Below are 19232 nucleotides of genomic sequence, written 5' to 3' on the forward strand. Positions count from 1 at the left end.
CTAGCTTTGGATTATTAACCTGAGCAAATTAGTAAAAGAGGTGGCATACATATTTTACACAGATTTAGTAATTATTCTTGGATGTAGAACCTCATAATTGCTAGTATTAATTGTGAATCTAATGAAACTTCTTACAGATCACTTTAAAGCAATATAGTAGGAAGATATATTGTGGTGCTCACAAGGAACAAATCATAACACAAAAACCTGTCCTAATAATAAACAGTGAGTATTGTGGCTTTAGATAAAAGTTCTAGTGACACCATCATAGATAGATTCAAAAAGTGCAGAGTTAAAAGAATTTTTTCTGATGTGTTCTGGAAAAGTGGTGCCAGATGAATCTACTTATTTCAAAGATGGCCAAATGCAGGAATGTCTGTTATAGCATTATAGTTGAATAAGTAATAACTTCAGAAAATATATAAGAAAATATAAGAAAATATTTTTTTCCTGCTGAGAAGTTGTTGTTTTTAATTCATACCAGGATCATCTCTATTAAGTACTTTTTCTTCAGGCTGCAAAACATTTCAACAAATATAAGAGAAAAGTGTCTAATCATATATCTTAAAAAATTGTTGGTAGCTGTAGGAGGGCTTAAGGTATTCTGATAACATTCTATTTACTGAACTGCTGTTTGCTTCACAGGTGTGTTTAGTTTATAAAAAATCAGCAAGCTATTTGCTTACGATTTGTGCACTTTTCTGTATGTATTTATATTTAATTATCTTGTAAAGAAAAAAATAGAGATTTAAAAGACATTAGAGTCAACTGCAATATGTGATCCTTAATTGGATCCAGACTCAAAACAAATGGCTACAAAAGACATGACTATTGACTAGGTATTAGGATTTGAATCGGGTATCAGAAACTTGAAAATGATCTAGTTATTAGATAATGTTAGAGAATTATTTTCAGTTGTGTTAGGTATGATGATAGTACTTAGACTGTGAAGGAGAATATTCTTATTTTTCTAGAGATGCATGTATTTTTGGGTAAAGAGTTATGATACCTCATTTACTTTAAAATCGTTCAGCAAAAAGAAAAGTGAAATAAATAAGGCAAGATGTTAAAAACTTGTTTCTATACAGTGGATATATGGATGTTCCTGTTACTTATTCTTTCAATTATTATTTAAATTGATCACAAAAAGCTCAAAATAACTAAAGTACAAGTCCTAGTCCCACTTGATCTCATTTTTAAATTTACTTCAGGAAAGTAAAAAACATCAGTAAGAAGTAAAATATTGTGTCTAGAAACACAGTAAGGTCTAGAAAATGGGGAGTTTGAGCTTATCTATACTGTTTTATCAATCTACCAATTATTCCTTTTTGGCTCATTTCCAGAAATTGGTTTTCAATTAGACTAAATTTCTTATTGTTTTAAAAAATTTATGCCTGACCTTGACACACCACCTCTTGAGAGCTGGTAAATAAAAGAAGTATATTTGATCACTGAAGATATGGGCCAATCAGACTATTTTTGACTAGAAATTGAAGCAAAGTACTGAACTCACCATAGATTAGTCTATGTTTAGATTCCATCCAGAGCAACTGGAGCTGGTGGGCACCAGAGCTTACTGCCAACATCCACACCACCCCGCACATCACCACTTGCTTCTTGAGTAGCTACCATTAGAAGGAAATGACCAGTCTCTTTACAGAAAGAAACAGGAAGGGCATGTTCTAATGCCACTCTATTTAGCTAATGGAACAATTATAATGTAAGATTTTTTTAAAGTACTGGTTTGACTTCTGAATGAGATCCAATATGGCATTTTTCTTATTCATTAAAGGCCAAGATACCCTCAGCAACAATGGGTGACAGACCTTTTTTTTTTTTACCTAGGATGAGATGTCAAAGACAGGCCTTCCCTAATAAATGAAGTAGAGAATCAGAGCTGAAATAAAATAGAGTTGAAATTGGAGAGAAGCCTTTAAAAGAAAAAGGAGAAGCATAATGCATGAGGGGCATTGGTTCCTCAGCCAATGTAACTTCCTCAGCCAGAGTAACTTCCAACACTTAGCATAAAGAAATTGAGCTACTGATTAGGTGCTGAATTACTGAACCTGTCTAAATACATTACTTTTGCTTAACAGTTTTCTTTTCTTTTCTTTTTTGTAGCATCAGATGGCTATTCATGAATTACTATTTATGAGGTATTAATATGTGTGCTAAAACATTTACTTATTGATATACAACTGCATTTCCCTCTACATCAGCAAATCCTGCCCAAGAAACTAAATCATAATCAGAAAAAGGCTTCACAACATTATCTTTATAATACTTGATCTTCATATAGTAGTCCTAAAAAATTGGTAACATTTTATCAATAAAAAGGTTATATTATATTAAGAATACTTTTCAGGTTAGCTACCTATGGTTGGCATGCTAATGCTTACTAATGCTTACTAAATCACATAGAAATACACATGTATAAAACTTAGATTTAGAATATTCAATGAACAAAACTAGCCCTTTTCATGACTGTGTTAGGTGATTTGACATTTCCTATAATCTAAATTTAACAAATATTGGTTGAATTTGTTTCAATTATGAGCTATGTTGAACTGTTTTTAAAAACTTGCTGAGGTTTACAGTCATAGCTATAATTCAGTTGAAATTTGAAGATGCATAAGAAAAGATAAGGAAAAGAAAAGAAATCATAGATGGAGGAAGTAGCAATAATTTCTAAATCAGGGAATATGCATGGAGTAAAGAAAACAATCATGATTGATACCAAATTAGTTTTGTTGAATAGGGACTCATAAAATAATCTTGTTGGTCGAAGGGAGGTGAGATGGAGAACAAGAATAGGAATATACACCATAATAAAGTTCTTACTTCCATTGCACCTAAAAGATTTGCACTCTCTCCAATGCTTTCTTCTATGTACCTACGTTCTTCATCTGTAATAGTAGGATGCTTTGCAGGACTCTCATAAGACACCAAAAGCCAAAACATGTACCAGATCATTCCAAAGCTTCCTGAAAGCAAAAGTTCAAAAGGAAAAGCCATCATAAATACTTCCATTTAACAGTCATTTACTGGAATAAAACTACAATAATCTTATGATATTCCATAGAATATGAATTCAAGCTTATGTTTCTCCAAATGAATCTAGCCATCTTTGCTTGTCTTTTGCCACCAGACTTCAAGCATCCTGAAGATTGGTCCTGTAGTTTTATCTCTTTGTCACTATTAAATAATGTGGATACACAGGAAATTCACAATAAACAACTATTGAATGGTGTAGTTTGGAACATGTTCATACAACCAACAAAGATTTACTGAGAAGCTACTCTTCCAGGCACTCTGCTGAATGAGAGAAATATGATAAACAAGACAAAAGTCCTGTCCTCAAAAAATTTCTCTAGGAGTGAATCCTTTTATTTTTGTCTGTCTTTAACATGTGCCAGTGGTCTGCATTTCCAGGGAAAAGAAATGCTTGTTTCCCTCTCCTGTTAGCACTTCCAGATCTAGTAAACAGACTATTAAATAAAATCTAGAAGAATATTTTAGCCTGAATAACTATTATACATGAAAAATGGGCTTCTGTAATTAATGTGATAACATTCAGCAGTTTATGTGACTGTATACCACAGCACATACTATTGCCTATTGATCATTGTTTGGGCAGATGAAAGTTATGATTTCCAATATAATAAATATACTACTGCAAGTTCTTTTTCATCCCTTTATATAGCACTCTCACCATTAAAATATACCCTTATTGTGCAATATAAATCTGAAGCATTAATAATAGAAAACTTTCACATAATTTATTCTGGTTTCCCAGCAACTGGCCATTTCATTTCTGCCTCATGCTGTTCTATTTCCCCCCTGGGTAACAATATAAATGCCCCTGACCTCTATAATACTGTTTTGGGTTTTTTTGACTGTTCAATCTCCAAGTGTTCCTGAATACCATAACTTCTGATGTGCTGTGCCCTTTTAATTACTGAACATGATAGCAAACACTATCTGGAATCAGATGGTGTATGAAAATTTGGTATAGTGTAGCAGTTATGGAGTATGGCTCTTCCCAGATGAGAATCCTGGCTGTGTCACTCATTAGCTACATCTTCTAATCAGTAACTAAATCCCTGAAAATCTCCGCTGTGAAATAATTCCTTTTTTTATAAGATTGTTGCAAACAGAAGTTAAAGGAGGTAATACATAAAGCAACTAGCACAGAGGATGGCACAAAATAAGCACTCAATAAATGAGAACTCTTGTAATTTAGTAATAATTATCATTTCCACTAACTGAATACATCTAAAATGCCAGACACTCTGCTAATTGCTATATATGCATTATATTTTTTTAACTTAAGCAGCCATATGGGTCTTATCTCATTAATTTTTAAAATATGAATATTGAATGTGTGGCTCAAAGACCAAATTTTTTTACACACAGCAAGTAAACAAGTACAATTATATGACATTTTCAGATTGATATTTAAACTTTGTAGCATTCAATGATAAATATTGAGATATAACTTGAAATAATGAGGTTGGTTGTCATGAGTCCTCTGTGGAAATTAATATTCTTACTTTAAAGTCACATCACATCTTCAATTAAGTAATGGACTAAGGCACAAATCAGAGAATTTAATGGATGGCAATACCAACTTGTAATATATACCCTATAAGTAAGTGCTTTAAACCTCTTTGAATTATGGGCTTTTAAAAAAATCAAACAAAAGGTATGGATTAAAATCTGATAAAAAGATTTCCCTAGAACACAAAAATATGTACAAGTACATGTATGGCTTACCATTTAGGGCATTCATGAATCCAAAACCCAACCACGGCTTTTTTTTTTTAACATCTTTATTGGAGTATAATTGCTTTACAATGTTGTGTTAGTTTCTGCTGTATAACAAAGTGAATCAGCTATATGTATACATACATCCCCATACCCCCTCCCTCTTGAGTCTCCCTCCCACCCTCCCTATCCCACCCCTCTAGTTGGTCACAAAGCACCGAGCTGATGTCCCTGTGCTATGCAGTTGCTTCCCAAAGTGAGAGAGTAGCACTGACACATATACACTACCAAATGTAAAATAGATAGCTAGTGGGAACCAACCATGGCTTTTGAACAAGGATAAGAGACCCTACCATAAAGTACATTTAACAACATCCTGCAAATACAAGAACTTGCTTTGATGAGAACATTTCAAAATTAGAATGGATCATAGCAAATTTGGAAGCAGCCAGGTCCTGTTCTGCTCGCCATGACTTCATTAATCTTTCAGATTCTCCTGCCCATGTTCAAAAATGGTATTAATCAGTGACAACATCAGTTGGAATCCAGATCTCTTATATTTCTTCTTTCCTTTTTATTAAAAAAGAATCTCTTAGAGAGAGACTACAGGGATACTTTCAAGTAGTAAGCTTCCAGGTTCTGGTTAGAAAGTGAACAGAAAGGGAGTTTGGACTTTGGGTTTCGTGTCATTTTTTTCCACTTAATCTTCTTTAATTCTGGGGAAATATGGACTAAAATGCTCTGCTGCTGCAGCTGACTGCTAATAGTTCATCACAAAACTGAATTTTTGCATTAGCGCTAATATCACCTTTCAGCTTTCTACCCCTATTGAGTCTTGAGGAAGCAGGATTAGGGAAATGACCAAAAAAGCAGTAGCTGAAAAAGAGAAGTGGGTGCTGCCCAGCTTCTTCCTCCTAATCAGCTTTGAATCAAGAGCTAATTTAATTATTTAATAATCAAGGACAACACATACCATACATTACAAAATTTCCATCAGCAATGTGGTTGCTTTGAAAAACAAAAAATAACAGTGTAGAGAAAATCACAGAGATAAAACATTTTCCTTGATCTTCTCAGAATAAAAGGAAAGGAATCTTAATGAAAAAATAATAATTAGCAAACACAGTATAGTCACTGATCTATCTTACTGTTTTAGTTCATGCACATTTCTTTTAACTCTATTGTATAGAAATGCAACATACCATAGACATAGAATACTGAAGACCAGCCAGTATACTGTACAAGAATGCCAGCTAAAGGCATTGCAATCACAGCTCCAGCATAGGAACCTAAAGTAGAAGAGAAAATTGGAGGAAGGTAAGTGAAATCAATAAAATTCTTGACTTCATTTCATGTTTCTTGGTTGGATAATATAAACACACCCTTGCACACTTGGGTACGTGTGCACTCACACCCATGCACATCCAAACACATACATATGTCTATGTACTTAGCCTTAGGAGTACAAGACTACACAAGTGAATATTACCTACATACCCAAGTCAGATATATAAAAACAATACAATACTATAATTTAAAAAAACATTTAAAAGACTATAATAAAAATTATTCATGAATATATTTGAAAACCAGATGAAATGAACAAACTACTATAAAATACAAAATGTAAGAAGGAATAGAGGATTTGAGGAGACCAATAATAATTACAGAAATTGAAATGGTGGGTCAAAAACCTTTCCTCACGTATACATACAGACACACCACAAATGGTTTTACAGGTGAGCTTTACCAACTTCCAACTCTTATCAAAGTTGTTCCTAAGCTTTTGCCTGCCATAACTATATCTGCACATAATACTCACCACAAAAGGAGGTGGTTGCCAGTCTACTCCTCTCTAGAGGAGGGGCCCATTTGCTCCATATCCCATGACATGCTGGGTAGGTGACGCCCTATGATGGGAGAAGATATCCATCACCATTTAGGATGCAGGATCATTGGAAAATAAGTACATTCACTTCTCTGATGCAATGCTGTTTCCTTAGAATGGGTGCAAGGTCTTAGGGAAAGCTGCCACTCATGGGCCTTTCTTTGCTCATTCCATGAAATTCCATTTTAAAGACTTTCAGCCCAGACCAGGTAAGACATGGCCTCTTTTTTAGTCAACTGTTCAAATTCTTCCCACCCTTCAAGACTTCCTGCTACCTCAAGTTTCTTCTGATTAAGGCCAAAGAAAAGATCCTCTATTACTCAGTTCATCTGCAATTCTGAACAGTTTGAGTAATTTGAGACACATTTTTGTGAGGCGTTAAACTCAGTTATTCCTAACTATAAGGAATCCCTACAGAGGATGGTGACGCTTAGATCCTTGAAGGTCGTACTTCCTGAAATTAGTGTCTAGAACTTAAAACCTTAAAAATATTCTTTTTCTGTTATCTTGATCCTATCATTTCTTCTTTCTTTATGGAGAGACAGGAAATTGTTTTCAGTGCCTTAACACTTTATCTGGCTTGTCTACTCCCACCATACTTCATGGAAAGAGAAGGGGCAACAGGTACGCCATACTCAAGTTTTTAAACGCTGTTCTTTCAAAGGCTACAGGCTGATGGAGCAAAAGTCAATCATTAGAGTTAGATGTCAAAAGTATACATTCAATGAAATGTTTTAGTGAAAACTCAGATCGTGATTTAAAGCCAACAGGGACTTGTTATAAAACTCTCCAAAGGTATTAATTCAAGGTTATCACTAGCAGAGGATGGACTCAAAATTTTTATCACAGCACATTAACAAAAGTGCCTGTTGTTTTTTTTTAAGTCAAATAGTCACTAGACATTTCTTTAACACCACTAAATTCTAGAGAAGTGGGGGTAAGCTGTCACAGTTGTAGTTTGTCATCATTTAAAGACATCTGATTTCTAATTTTCCAATTTTTTTTAGCACTCTGTAGACACAACCTAATAAAATATATTTATTTGTAGATCAAAACAAAGATAATCTTCTGATTCTTACTAGCATGCCAACCTTAAAATGATGTCATTCTGTAGTTGCATACCTCAACAAGTCCCTGCAGTATCCTAACAAAGATGACACACCCATAATGCACTCTGGCTGCTGATGGGATTAGCATATTCAGGGTAGAGGTAAGAAGTATGGCAGCTCCAAAAACCCTGAAAAATAAAAGGAATTAATAGATCTACATTTCTCAGATCAAGGTTAATTGCAAGCAATTTTAAGGTAGACTGTTTTATTCTAAAAGAATAAGAATGTTCTGAACTTGATTGGCTAGCCACTGCAAATAGATACTTGGACTACCTTGCATTGCTACATCATTTGAAGCACAAGAAATAAAAGAAGGACCCAATAAATCTGGTTATACTTAATTTTTTCACTTTCTTCACAGACCTAATTACAAATTGCAAATAGATAATTAATCATTGTATATGTTTTTGGTCTATATATCAGTCTACAATGTAAGGTGCTTAAGGGCAAGAGCTTGTTTTTTAGATATACTTTTGTATCTCTAATGCATAGCACAGTGCCTGATACATAGTAGATACTCACTGAAGAGTTGTTGAAGAAATAGTAAATGCCTAAATGGAATTGTAACTCACGTGATACCGTGAAGTATGGTAAATATGATTCCGTTCATAAAATTTTATGAAACAAATCTCATGATCAGCTCCCTCAGGACATGTTTATAATAGAAATCATGATCACTTAATATATCTATCTCAGGTTTGTCTGTCTTTTTGTGTAGATGGGTAGGTGGTGGGATTCTGTCTGAGGCATACCTGTCCTTGCATACATATAAACAACAATTCAAAATTGCTAACACTTTTATCCATCTGCAAGTAAAAATTCCATTCCATCATCAACCGAAAAATCTTCCATAATGCTAATACCAAGCAAGAAAAACATCCCCTTAACTGGGTAAATTTAGAAATATTTTCTGGCAAAGAAATTTGGGGACACATTATATCTAATGAGCTAAGCTGTGTGTTCTGTGCAAGTTTTTTCAAGTCAAACTTTGAGCCTTGGATTCAGTCAAGATTGGTTGCCTCATAGAAGCTCTCATTTTTCCAAGGGCACATTGAAATGTAACTGTTAAAGACATGAGTTTCTGAAAGGGGTCTTGATCATTATTAATTTGCTCCTGAAATTTGAGAAATGGCTTTATGAAGGGCTGAAGTGGATCAGCTCTTTTTCTATGAATCATAGACTGGGCCAAATACATTTATTCACTTGATGTAGCCTAATATGTACCTGTCCTCAATGGCTTCTCTTCAGAGGTAACTAGTCACTCAGGAGGTGAATATTCTGTTCCATTCTTCCTCTGTGCTGTTTGCTGAATAGGTATCTTTGAGTTTGAGTCAAAGAATAACTTATTTCCTAAACGTTTAGCACAAAATAGAAACTTTCTATTCCTAGAAATGACTATTCCTATTAAAATGCCACACATGCAGTGATATTAAACTTCTGCCAAATATGGATTTATTTTTTAGAAAATAAATGCAAAAATCCCATAACCTGTCTTTATAAAATAAAAATCCAAAATTGTTATTTAAATTGATTTAAAATGTATTTTCATGCTTGATTACTTTCAAGTTAAAGGAATTTTCACCTCTTTTAAGACTGAAATACGCATGTTCTTGTGTGCAAACCCCAGAACACTTTGGAGGTTTCCTTTAGGGTTGAGAGGAACTAGATAGAAGGAAATGTATGTAGCAAGTTTCCTGGACCTAGTGGTAAATGGTACCTGATCCCAAAGCCCAATGAGGAAAACATATGTTTCCCCTGTTCTGGGAGTTTGAATGTTGAACATGTACAACAGAGAGGATGAAGGCAGCAAGTGCAGATGACACAGGAGTTTTGGGCATATGGGTAGGCTGTCTTGATACAGAAAAACCAGTGTTGAGAGTGTCTTTCTGTAGACCCATCCCATTTTGCTTATTATGCTTGATAATAATGAGACTGGGGCTGCTTAAGACATCAAGGATAAAGAGAACCAGAGCTACGTGGTACTAAAGGATTTTCAAAATTGTCTATATGAGTTATGCATCCACCCCATTCAGCCCTTTGGAAGAATTCCTTCAAACTGTCATCTATGAACCAGCTGCATTAGAATTCCCTGGAGCGCTATTAAAAATGCAGATTTCTCACTCCAGACTTTCCAAACCAGAATGTGCTAGGAGTGAAGCCTGGAAATCTGTTCTAATAAGTAGCCCAGGTGCTAATTTTGCATGCTAAGTTTTACAAAAAAAATAAAAACAACAAAAAAAAATTGTACTTTTTAAAATCCAGGTTTATCTAACATGTGTCTTCTTTTCTAATACTGTACTTATTTTGAAAGAATGATGCATGATGTTTATTTTCTACGAATATAGCTTTGAATCATCAGTTTCTTTCTCTCTATTTGAAAGAGTTTAAAATACTGCTATCTCTAGATAAACTAGAGAGAGATGAATTTTATCCATTCTTTAGCTCAAGGTTTGTCAACCTCCACACATTGATGTTTTAGGATGGTTAATTCTTTGCTGTGGGATGTAGTCCTGTGCATTGTATCGTGTTAACAGCACCCCTGACCTTTATGTACTATATGGCAGTAGCACATGCCTCCAAGTTGTGACAACCAAAAACGTCTCCAGCAATTGCAAAATATCCCTTGGGGGATAAAATCACCTGCTAGTAGAGCTGAATCAATTATGAACTATTTGTTACTCAACTCATACTATAGTCAGAGCTAAATTTAATAAGTGCTTATTTAACTTGCTAGACAGGACACTAACATTTCACATGCCATAAAACCCACAACCGTCTAACAACCTAATGACATGGGCATTATTAATACACCCATCTTATAGATGAAGAAACTAAACCTGAGATAAGTGAAATCACTTGCCCAAGTTGTTAACCAGCTCTAGGTAGAGGAGCCTTGTTTCAAATCTAGTCTGATTCCAAAGTCAGTGGGTTTTGCCACTGGGATTTATACCTAATTATGCACATAATATGTAGTTAGTAATGTGTTTCAGTATTCTAACCATAAATTTAAATAATCATCTTCACAAAGCTACTTGAAATCACACTACTATTCCTGAGATAAAATGTCAATAGATCACTTTAGATGTTTATTTTCCACTCTTACCCTGAATATAGTGTTTCCAATTATATAATCTGTGACCTTTCTAAATGCTTCCTACTTTTAACTTTCTTAATCTTTTTAACAATCCATTTTCATTATTAGTGGCCATTGCGTCATAAAAATGGATTGACTGGGCTTCCCTGGTGGCGCAGTGGTTGAGAATCTGCCTGCCAATGCAGGGGATACGGGTTCGAGCCCTGGTCTGGGAAGATCCCACATGCCGCGGAGCAACTAGGCCCATGAGTCACAACTACTGAGCCTGTGCGTCTGGAGCCCGTGCTCCGCAATAAAAGAGGCCGCGATAGTGAGAGGCCCGCACACCGCGATGAAGAGTGGCCCCTGCTCGCCGCAACTAGAGAAAGCCGTCGCACAGAAACAAAGACCCAACACAGCCATAAATAAATAAATAAATGGATTGACTTTTTTCTAACTATTTAAGAATACAATCCATCGAAATTTTCAGAACCTAGTCTTCTTTTCTAATTTCATGAAAATGATATCCAAATCAACAGCCAAGTTATTAAAATTATGGTTATCAAAATTCTTGGCCAATATGGGAAGACTTTATACTTTTTCTTGATGTACTACATACAGCCAAAACTGAAGCAGCCACTTCATTCAACACTCATTTATGCATTCACACTCCAAACCTCTGTGAGACTATATTTAAGGTACTGTGCGGAGGAGAAGGGAGCTACAATTTACAGAGCACTTACTATACTTTCTCCACCTACATTAATTCACTTAATCCTCACAACAACTCTCTGAGTTATACTTTCTTTTCATTTTATAAATCAGAGAATAGAGACAGACTGTGCAAGAAAAAAGCAAGCAATAGAGCTGATATTTGAATCCAGAACTGTCAGATACAGAAATCTGTAAATCTGCGCTCTTTCATCTACATGATGCAACTAGGCAGCTAGAAAAAGGCAAGGATGTCCTTGGTGTAATAGAAAAAAAAAAGAAAGACAAGTGGCCAAGAGACAACATATGCCAAAGGCCAAAACAAGAGTACAAATGGAAAGCAAAGGAGAGAAAAGTCCATTCCAGCTGGGGTGACCAGGAAACAAGTCCATCAGGAGGAAACTTTAAAGTTGGGCTTTGGAAGATTAATCTAAAAATGAATGAAGAAATTCCAAAGAGGAAATGGATCAGCAAAGTCTTGAAACATAGAAGAGATTAAATTACATACCAAAAGCTCAGGCAGTATTGGAAATGGCTGGACACAGTAGTACATGTGAGTAGAAGTAAGAACGTCAGGAGCGAGGTGATGAAAAGGGAAGTTGTGAAGAGGGTTTGATGAAATGTAGATAGGATAAGGAAGGCAAGAGAAGAGACCATAAGTCCATGACATCTTGGAGATGATGGAGTTTAGGGTGATCATAGAGGGAAATCAATTATGCCCCTAAAGTCCAGTAAATATGAAACTTACTGAAATTGAGAAGAGAGGAAACTATGAAGTCAGGGAGAGAGAAGGTGACCAGCATGCATGTAAGTTCAAGTAAGATGAAGGCTTGCAGGGGAGTAAAGGGGCCAAGGTCAATAAAGTTGGTAAAGAAAAAAAGATGACATAAATATTGTACAGAAATTTTTGTAAAACTTTAGCTTTATTGCTTAATAACTATGTGACTGGAAAGTTACTTAATCTCTCTAGGCTTCTGATTCCTTGTCTATAAAAAGGGCAGTGCTGTGTAATGGTCTAGAGCATGGTTACTAGGCCAGACACCTGGGATTCAAAGCCCATTTCTGTTACTTATTAGTTGAGTGATCTTGAACAGTTTATTTTACTATCTATGCTTCATTCCTCATCTACAAAACATGGATATTTACAGAACCTATGAGTTATTACAAATTAAGCACCCAGAAGAATGTCTGGCATATCCTAATCATTTAAGAGGTATTAGTCGTTCAATGATTATATTAATCTATTATATTTCATAGGATTGCTGTGAGGCTAAATGAAATAATATACCTAAAAGGCTTAGTCTGGTGCCTGGCACATAAAAATAAATCCATAAATGTGAGTCAGTCAAGTAGAAATAATCATAGCCAATGGTGTTATGCTAGTGTGTGCCAGACACTATTCTAAATTCTCATTTTAATCTAATGACTATATTAGAGGGCCACCACTACTATTCTTATTTCACAGATAAAATAACCAAGTCCCAGTGAGTTAAGTACGTTGCTAAGGTCACATAGACATTAAGTGGGGAACTATGATTTATAATGACTCAGTCTGATTGTAGATCCTAGGTATTTAACCACTAAGCTCTATTGCACTTTAATAGGGACAGAACTAATACTAGCACTAATAGTGCCAGCAGCAATAGATAAAATAACAAAAACTCTGAAAGACCAAAACATTATTGAAAGATGGATTGTCAGAGCAGTGGGGAGTGAGAGCAGAATTCTACTCTATCCTTCCTATGGTTTGTTTGTTTATTTATTTAGTATAGTTGACTTACAGCATTATATTAGTTTCAGGTGTACAACATAGTGATTCAATATTTTTATAGATTAAACTCCATACAAAGTTATTATAAAATAATGCCTATAGTCTCTGTGCTGTACTTACATCCTTGTAACTTATTTAATTTATACCTAGTAGTTGGCTTTGAAGTAAGTAGTTAAATGGAGAGGCCCATTTCAGGAGGGTTGTCTTTTTATGAACAAAATCTAAGCTTCACAAAAGAAGTGGAAGAAATAGTAAAACTGAGTATGGAAAAGAAGTTCTAGGATATAACATAGTTCAGCACTATGATTTCCAGAGTTCCTCATGTATGATCAGCACCTTAGGAAGTTTGTTCAAACACGGAGTGCTGGGTGCCAGAGCTTCTGATTCCCTAGGTTTGCACGGTGCCTGAAAATCTGCATTTCTAACAAGTTCCCTGGTGAGGCTGATGTCGCTTTTCCTGATATTAGAATCATTGATTTAGCAGTACTATGCTAGATATTCCCCCAGCCATCACAGAAGAGACAGATCTGGGGCAAGGGACAGGCCCAGAGAGAACAGAGCTTGTCACCACAGCTGAAGTAAGAGCCTTACCTTTTATTATAGAGGGGAGCAGCATGGGTGGAATGGAAACACCTGCTGAAAAGGACAATGTCCCTTATAAAACACAAATCATAATTAGATCATTTGATCAAGACCCAAAGTGAAGTTCTTTGACCTGGTTTTGATTGTCTTCATTAACCAAATTGACGGAGCAGCTGCCATATTTTTCTTGGGGACATATAAACAGCATGACATAACATTAGTTAAGAATACACGTTCTATGGTTACACTGTATGAATTCAATTTCCAACTCTAGTTTCTTACTATGTCTGACCTTGTGCAAGTTGTTAATACTTGAGTTCTCTAAGCCTTACCTTCTCCATTTGTAAAATGGAGATAATATGTCTTCATAATTCAAGGGATTATCATGAAGATTAAATAAATCAGTTATGAAAGGAGACAGTATCTGGTTAACAGTAAGTAGTTTATAGTATCAGTTATCATGATATAGAAATTCCCTAACATTCAACAGAGTTTTCAGAGAAGTTTTATTCTCTGTCTTTTTCTTCCAGAATATTTTTGCCCTAATTAATAATGCTATTTCTGTGACCACGGATTCAAAGTCATTCTGTATTATCCTGAAATTCTAGAAGCTTAAAGTGCATGAATTCTAGCTCCCATTCTGGGGCATATAGAATTGATTAAAATGTGTCAGCCTCTCAATCTGTGCCTCAATAGTCCATCTAAAATACCTGACAGGAAACAAACAAACAAAAATTGACAGCCTTCTTCAGATCAATTTTACTTGTCTTGGAATCCCCGCAGACTTGCCCCCAATACCTACCCACCATACACGCACGCATGCCTTTCTTTTCCAGCTAATTGCCTCTCTCAGATATTCCTAAAGCACTGTAGATCATTTTTATAAGACTTAACCCAAGATATCATGTGTTCCTCCATCCCCCACGTTATTTGTGTCTCTTGGAGGGCACAGTCTAGGTCTTTCATTTCTTCAAACTCCTTGATGGTAGCAGAATACTTTGCTTGTGGCATGCTCTTAAGAAATGATCACCAGTTACTTTTTTATAAAGATTTTAAATCGAGGGAAATGAAATCTTCCCTTCCTGAGATATACGTAGGTGATAACAGGTCTTTTTTTCTTTGAGCTTTCTTTATCCCAATAGCCTTAAAATCAATTGACCATTTATTTGTTCTTGAGTTTTTAATGGGGACAAACTGCTGTTCTGGGTATCCTAAGAATTCTAGGAAGCTGAGTTACTCTCATAGAATAACTGTAGGATGGTAGCTATGGACTATAGAATTTAGAGTACTCCTGTGGATAAATCCTCACTTGAAATAGTTGCTGAGTTCAAGTACATGACCCAGTCTGGCCTCATCCTTAAGTCTTCCAGACAACATTGCGGAATCTCCTGAAACCAACTGCCATTACACTTTCTGTTCAGCACAACATCCTCGTTAGCTTTTGAAATCACTGTCTTTGAAGCTCTGCTTTCAAAATTAAACTAGGTGGTAATGCTTCAGAGGTGATATATTGTTCTCTTAAAGAATCTATCCATTTATCAATATTTAACATAGTTGTGTATGTTGTATTATGCTTGATAGTCATGATTTTTGTTTGGCTTGATGTTACAAAAACAAATATAAGCATTGAATATATTTTTGATAACTCAACAGAAGGAAATAGATTACATACTAAGAAACGTTTAATTTTCATGTGAGTTTTATTTTCCCTAGCACCAGTCTCTGACACACAATTACATTTCATGGCAATACTGCCCTGAAAATATTACCCAGCATTACCTGTTTTTCAAGTTTATCAAAAGACTTGTCTAAAAATCAAAACCATGCAAATAAATAGATATTTTAAATTATTCCACAGCTGTGCTGCTCTTTCCTATGCACCTAGCCCAGCACTAAGTAATATAGTAATTTTTTAAAAGAGACTATAAAATAGATTTTTTTAAAGAACATACACACAAATCTAGTCAATAGGAAAAATATATTTAGTAAAGAAGCACATCATTTGAAATCAGACATACTGGGGTTCATATGCCAGATCTTCCTCTTACCAGATAGTGATCTTTGGGAAAATAACTCTGCTATTCTGTGTTCAGTTCTCTCATCAGTAAAACAAGTATAATAATGTCTGCCTTATAGAGTTGCTATAAGGAAGAATGATGATATGTATAAAAAGTTTAGTGATATATATATTTATTATTCTATTTAATTCTAATTGCATCTGCCTCCTGAAATGGAAAACTAAGGCAATTATGAAGACAATTTATATTTCATATCCTCTCTCTTCCCACCCCCAATACAAATGTACTGTTTAGGGTGAGGTGGAAATTTTATACCTGAATGATCTACTTCACATTGATTGAAAAGCTCTTCTGATATTCACTCACCCCTTTCCACTTCACATAATTAGAGTGCCTCTTTTGTGTTTCCATGCAATGGCGCTGGCTTTCTATTTTTCCCCATTTTAATCTAAAAGCTAGATTTCTGGACTCTTTTTAACTATGGATTAGGAGAAGGCTGTCCTCTACTCCATCATATAAATTAAACAGTCATGCTACTGCTTGACGTCAGGAGGCTCAAAGAGAAAATTTGTGCTGTTTTTCAGATTCATTTTTACAACCTTTTTGTCTTTTGAAATTCCATTGTGGATTTTTTCAGGTGCATTTTTCAATGCCTCGCCATAGGTTAAATGTTAAACTTTAAAACATATCAAATAATAATGTAGTTTATCTGAGAATGTTTTAATGAATTGGTGATTATAGAATAGACATTTAAGACTCTATTCAATATAATTAACCAATTACACATTTGTAAAATTAATCCAATTTCTGATTTATAGCCTGGGTTTTCCATTTGTTTTGTTTTTTGCTTTATAATCCATTTCAGTTAAGAAACTCACATAAGTTCTGCTCACTGTTTCTTCCAAATAAAGGTGAATAATGTGAAGAAAAATAAAGAAATATTATATTTTACATTAAAAAATTTTTTTAGAAATAAATTCCCCCAAATAAATATTTTTCCATTTTTAAATAAATTTTTGATTTTCTGGCTTGTAAATCTAGGTTATCTATAATATCAGGCAGTATTTATATCAGTATATGTAATATCAGGCAGTATATTTATATCAGTGTACTTATATTTATGTTAATACCATATATAAAAATAAACCATCAGTGAAAATTCTAGCAAATTACACGAATTTTTTAGCAATAAATGAAACTAATATATTGCTTTTGCTGAACAAATAGTCAAACTATCTAATTAGTAATTAGATAAATATTGCTGAACTTGAAGTTCCAAGTAATAAGATGAATCTCAACTAAAATGATATTTTATTCTGTTTAAAGCCCTTCTCCTTATAATTGGCAGCTACAGTGCTACCTTAAAAGCCCACTCCTGGTGCAAACATAAGTAAGTAACAGGGTTGAGAAAGAAAAGCAAAGAAATGTGCAAACTAAATATGAAAAATCTTAACTTTTCTGTGCCTGAAGAACAGGATTAGAAACTGATGGGTGCTCTAAATGTCTCAAAGAACATCGTTACAATTTCTGTGAAATGAAATAAGAGCCATTTGCTTATTAAGATTGATTTTCAAAACGATAAACCACTTGAAAGCTACTTAAAATTGTTGTTTTCCTCATGATTTCTCTTGCAGCAAATGACATACTAAGATGAATTCAATTTGCTTATTTTCAAGTTAAAACCTCATTTTACTTGTTTCTCTTCTGCTTGTTATATACACACACATACACACACACACACACACACACACACGTACACTCCAGTGTTCTTAAAGTGATTATATGTAAGATAATATAATCATTTCACACTGTAAGACAAAAAAGGGAAAAGAAGTGTGTGTGTGTGTGTGTGTGTGTGTGTGTGTGTGTGTGTGTGTGAGAGAGAGAGAGAGAGAGAGAGAGAGAGAGAGAGAGAGAGAGGAGATAGAGAGAGGGAGAGGAGGTTCTATATTACCAAACGGATTGCCAGAATTGAGAGGCATATAGTATCCCTGATACAGAAATGTTTGGAAAAGCAAATGCAGTTGCTGAGAACCGGCATCACGCCCTGCCTGACGATTAACATTCATTGTGACCCAGAGTGAGTTAGCCGTGAAATTCCCAGTCATCTTCTTTTTCTATGACCCATAGCCACAAACAACCTCACATATCAAGCCCACCCGACAAGGATTTGCCCAGAAGATGTGACAGGAACACTGGTGACCTGTCATTTCTACAGATGATATCTATTTTCCCGGAATCAATCAATCAGTTTCCATTTGGGTAGGGGCTTGTCACTTAACAGGGATCTAGTGTTCCTCACCCCAGGTGTGGCACTAATCCTCTTCTAGAGGGTCTGCAGGAATAGACTGATTCAGGCTGTTTAATGGATTTAATCTAATCAAATCAGGACTCCAGTGCCTCCCTTTGTCACATCTGATGCCCCCATTCCCAAATTAAAAAAGGAATACACAAGCACAAGCCAGCCCTCTGGGTCCCTTGGTACCTCATTATGTTGTAAAAATGACTTCATCACTCATGACAGAGAAATTAGACAGCCCCAACAGTGGCATATGGCAGCGGGAGAATCATTCTACCAGCTGCCCACCTTACTCTCTCCTCCCTCAAAATCACGTCCCTCCCCCCAGAGGCTGCTTCTGCACTGCAGTAGTAGGCTGTGGCAGCCGCAGGGGAAGGCAGACCTAGTAAGGATGGGAGGAGAGGAGGATGGAAGGAGAGAGAAGCGTGTGTCAGCAAACCACGTGCAAGCCCTTAGGGACCCCTCCTCCCAGATACATCTATTCATCTCCTGGAAAGGGTATTTTCTTTTGTCAGAAGAAAAGAAGGCCTTTTCTGCATTGCCCCAGATACCTAACCTATAGAGCCCACAATGGGAAGATGGCTAGATGTTTGATAGGCAGCTAGATGAGTGAAATAGAGATAGTCACCTCTGGCCCTAAAAGACTGGAGGACTATAAACCAATTCCATCATAGCAGGATGGTGGTCTCTTGCAGCAGGCTTTATGAAAATAATCTGAATTATTTTCTCACCAAAAGGAATTTGCAAATATTTCTCACTGGAAGTGTTAAGAAACCCCTGCTTGCAATCCACGTTACAATGGATAAGTAAGTGTAGAGGAAAAAAGATGATAGGAGAGAGAGAGTGAGAGGGAGAGAGGGAGAGAGGGAGAGAGGGAGAGAGGGAGAGAGTGTTTGGTGATGAGACTTAAGAATCTATTTCCAATGCTTATTACTATATACAAAGCACATCTTCATTATTTTATTTCTGTGAAAGAAAAATGACAGAATAACACCAGTAAAATTATTTCTTTCT

The 19232-nt window shown here is 35.4% G+C and overlaps 1 protein-coding gene across 1 annotated transcript in view; it reads right to left on the reverse strand.

Annotated features, from left to right (window-relative positions):
• SLC17A6 (solute carrier family 17 member 6) overlaps positions 1-19232 on the reverse strand; it is a 36448-nt gene that overhangs the window by 6980 nt on the left and 10236 nt on the right. Inside the window, exons 4-7 of the mRNA XM_022583752.3 lie at positions 7778-7892; positions 6590-6677; positions 5970-6056; positions 2842-2984 (exon numbers count right to left, since the gene is read on the reverse strand). Coding sequence (XP_022439460.1) covers positions 2842-2984; positions 5970-6056; positions 6590-6677; positions 7778-7892 — 433 coding nt within the window. The remainder of the gene's footprint in view (positions 1-2841; positions 2985-5969; positions 6057-6589; positions 6678-7777; positions 7893-19232) is intronic.

Source organism: Delphinapterus leucas, chromosome 7, assembly GCF_059928025.1.
Source record: "Delphinapterus leucas isolate spDelLeu-1000000601 "Yukka" chromosome 7, BTC_Dleu_Yukka2, whole genome shotgun sequence".
NCBI lineage: Eukaryota > Metazoa > Chordata > Mammalia > Artiodactyla > Monodontidae > Delphinapterus > Delphinapterus leucas.